The sequence below is a fragment of the Brachionichthys hirsutus genome, unplaced genomic scaffold (assembly GCF_040956055.1).
Source record: "Brachionichthys hirsutus isolate HB-005 unplaced genomic scaffold, CSIRO-AGI_Bhir_v1 contig_224, whole genome shotgun sequence".
Taxonomy (NCBI): Eukaryota; Metazoa; Chordata; class Actinopteri; order Lophiiformes; family Brachionichthyidae; genus Brachionichthys; species Brachionichthys hirsutus.
In genome coordinates, this window is record NW_027180534.1 from 89,656 (window position 1) to 93,198 (window position 3,543).

The 3,543-nt window shown below is 42.6% G+C and overlaps 1 protein-coding gene across 1 annotated transcript; it reads right to left on the bottom strand.

Annotated features, from left to right (window-relative positions):
* Positions 1–1,369: 1,369 nt before the first annotated feature.
* Positions 1,370–3,313, bottom strand: LOC137915862 (max-interacting protein 1-like; the record flags this gene model as incomplete). Its single annotated transcript, XM_068758980.1, has 3 exons — positions 1,370–1,533; positions 2,707–2,917; positions 3,199–3,313. Coding segments are annotated over 3 exons (490 nt in total), but the record flags the coding sequence as incomplete, so codon positions are not given.
* Between the last annotated feature and the right edge of the window lie 230 nt (positions 3,314–3,543).

Below are 3,543 nucleotides of genomic sequence, written 5' to 3' on the forward strand. Positions count from 1 at the left end.
AATAATATATATATATCATGAGCATTATAAAGAAGATAAATAATCAAGCAATAGAATTAGAAACTTTCCAAAGTTTTCACTTGCAGAACTGAACAAAGTTCTAGTGGCAAAAGTGGATACATCTAAAACATGAAAGTAAAATGCACAATAAACACAGGTTGAACAGGAACAAAGCCAATAGTTCTATCCAAAAGCTTGACTTTGTTTAAACATTTCATTTTCAAGTTTCATTTATTAAACTATTTCTATGTACAAAAAAAAGAAGAATAAATTCACTTTATGGACGGTCACACAGTCTTTAGGAGAAATGACTCAGGCGGTTAAAACTACAATACAAATAAAATATTACAAGTTATTGCTTCTTACTGCTGGAGCGAGCATCCAAAGTTGTTGTTGTTGTTGTTGTTGTTGTTGTGGTTTGGACTATTTCCTTGTTGCTTTTATCTTCACTTCTTGGTTTGTGCCATATAATATGCACAAATCTAAAATAGGTAAGTGCAGTTTGATGGTGGAGAAAAGAAACAAAAAACAAAACAACACAAACTTTGAAAATGCACAGAGCACCACAGATGACAGGAATATTTTCGCTCTCTTTTTTTTTAGTGGTTACTTTCCTCCATGCTTGTTCGGAAACAATCACAGCAGGCAAACCTTTTTTCTTTTTGGCTTCAAAAACTCAGCTGTGAAGGATCTTCTTTGCCATTTGTTTGTAGTACAATAGCACCGGCTGGAGTGTCTTAGCTTTTATGGCGAAATCAGTACAAAAAAAGAAACAATGGATTCAATTCAGAATCCAAGCTGTGTTGCTATGGCAACGTTCATCCATTCTATGATCCGGGCTATCTAGGCCCAACATCAGAATGTTAACACGGGCTACCAGCTGCATATATGAACACACACACACACAGCATAGAGGCCTGACCAGAAAGTCCAAATCAATTTTTGTCAGAATTTAAGTGCATTTTGGGTTTAGATAGGGGTTTGTGCATCTATTAAGAAAAAGAAAAGAAAAGAGAAACCAGACAGTTGACAGTTAGAGGAAACAAGTAAAATCAGTCAATCAAAATTTAGATGGCGTACATTTTTCAGATCTCTGAGCTCTGAGGTGGGCTAACACCATTTGGCAGTGTCAAATCACTCCATTCGGGTGCCTGGTGCAAGCGGGGTTCAGAGGTAACAGCAACTCTTGAGTGGAGCTCCTCCAATAGCTGTTCCGCCAGCACAAGAGGAGCTAAGAACGAGGAGGAGGAGGAGGAGGAAGGCGCCACTAAGAGGCAGGAGCAAAGGGAACACTATTAGGTGACTGGCTATGTGTGTCTAGGCATGGCCAGAGGGATAAATGCATTGTGGGAGAGGGTGAGTTGGGGATCTAGGAGGAGAAGGCAAGCTTGATGCTGCAGGAGGAATATCCCTCATCGCTGGCCATGCTCTGCAGGCTGCTGTGGTCGTCCAGGTCGCTGGTGCTGGCCGTACTCACACTGTCCAGCTCTCCGTGGGAGAACTCTGTGTTCTCCACATCCACCTCAATCTCCTCTGCAGCCCGCGATGAAGTGATGAGGGGGGGGGGTTGCCCAAAAGAGACACAAGTCAACACTATTAGTGGGCCTGGAACATCCCACAGGTTAGGTTAGTATTTATTTCAGGCGATGACAAAAGCACACAAAACAAAACAACCCGTGCCACATCGCACGAGCCACATTTAAACAATAAGTAATAAGCCAATTCAGCCTGAAAGGGAGTGGGAAGAAGAAAACTTATTTAATCCCACCCCCATTTCTCATAACATAAACATAGTAAGCTCCTCTATTTCAAGCTCCAAGTCATATTAACAACAACTATATACACTGCATGATTTCGAAAAATACAACAAAATGTCGGACGAAACTAGCGAAATTACAAAATTATATATATATATATTATTATTATTTATTTATTTTATTTATTATTATTATTATTTTTTTTTTTCTCCATTATAGTGTTACCACAGGTAACATGACAGTTTAGACAGTCATGCCAACATTAATAATAGACAAACAATACCAGCAATGGTAATGGAACAATAAATACCTTCAAGACCCTCTGTTTGAATATTGTGAGGAAACCAGCTGTCTATATACTAGCTTAAATTGATGAATACCTTGACATTGCTTGTGGTGTGTATCCAGACTGTTCCAAAGTTTAACCCCACGTACAGACAAACAAAAACTTTTGAGTGTGGTTCGAACTTGAGGAAGTTTAAAAACTCCAAATCCTCTCAAATCATGAGCAGCTCTTCGAACAGTAAAAAAACGTTGCAGGTTAATGGGTAATGATTTGTTAAATGCCTTGAACAGAACTACCAGAGTGTTGTATTTCACAAGATCCATAAATTTAAGCAACGCATGCGTTAAGGTTAAACAAGAAAGTTCTTCAATGTCATCAGGAGTTCCAGATTATCGGCGTATGGAAACGTATTGTTTTACTGTCGTATGGTGAAAATACATCTAATATTTAACTATTTATAATCGTTCCATGTGACTCGTTACAAAGAGTTTGAATTAAAAGCCAATATAAGTTTGCATATTTGACGGTCGTTTGCTTTTCGAGTGCATCTGGGACAGATGATCGTTGACAGTAACGCCTGTCTCATCACGCAGATGGACTCTGAGCGGTAAACCTCGGCGGTGCGGAATCAACCACGGCGTTCTGGTAGTGCCCCTCGCTCACCTTGGTCAGAGTCGGAGCGGTCGGAGCAGAGGGTTGAACCCACGCTATCCATGCGTACACGCTCCCCCGCCTCAGCCGCACTGCCGAGGGCCACGGCGCCAGCGCCGCCGCCGCCGCCCCTCAGCAACTCCAGCTTGCGCTGGAGGTGCCGTTGCTTGCGCTCCAGAGACTCCAACTGCGACTGGCTCTTCCTGTCTGTCTCTTCGAGTTTCTGGACAAACGGAAGAGAGGCGAGACACAGAAAGTTTCATTGTGCGCGTGCTACATTGTTACACCATTCATTCATTCATTCTCCAAAACCGCTTTGTCCGTCACCGGGTCCTGCTGGAGCCTGTGCCCGGCAGTCAACAGGCGAGAGGCAGGGTACACCCAGGACAAGGCGCCAGTTCATCGCAGAGTAACACAGACAGACAGTCATTCACACCTACATTCACACTTCAAATGAAGTAATGGAGGACCGTGAACATCTCGCGGCAGGACGCTTCTCCTCACCTTTATGTGTGCTTCGGCTTTGTTGAGCAGGCCCAGGGTGGTGTGACGGCTGCAGTCGGGACCCAGAGGTATGAGGGCCTTCAACCGCTCCAGACACAGCCGCAGGTGAGCTCGTCTGGGAGGGGGGGGGGGCAGAACCACATAGGATAATTATGTAGATATACTAACTAAAGGGAGGCGATAAAACTATTTGTTTTCAAGTTTATTGGAAATAAAGATATATATATATATAAAAAAAAGAATTAAATGTTTGTTTAAGATTAATTGACCATCGCATTGTAATTGTCAGAAATTCTTCCACCCTCTGTCAGCCAATGAGAGCTCCTCCAGCTCCTGAGGTGTATC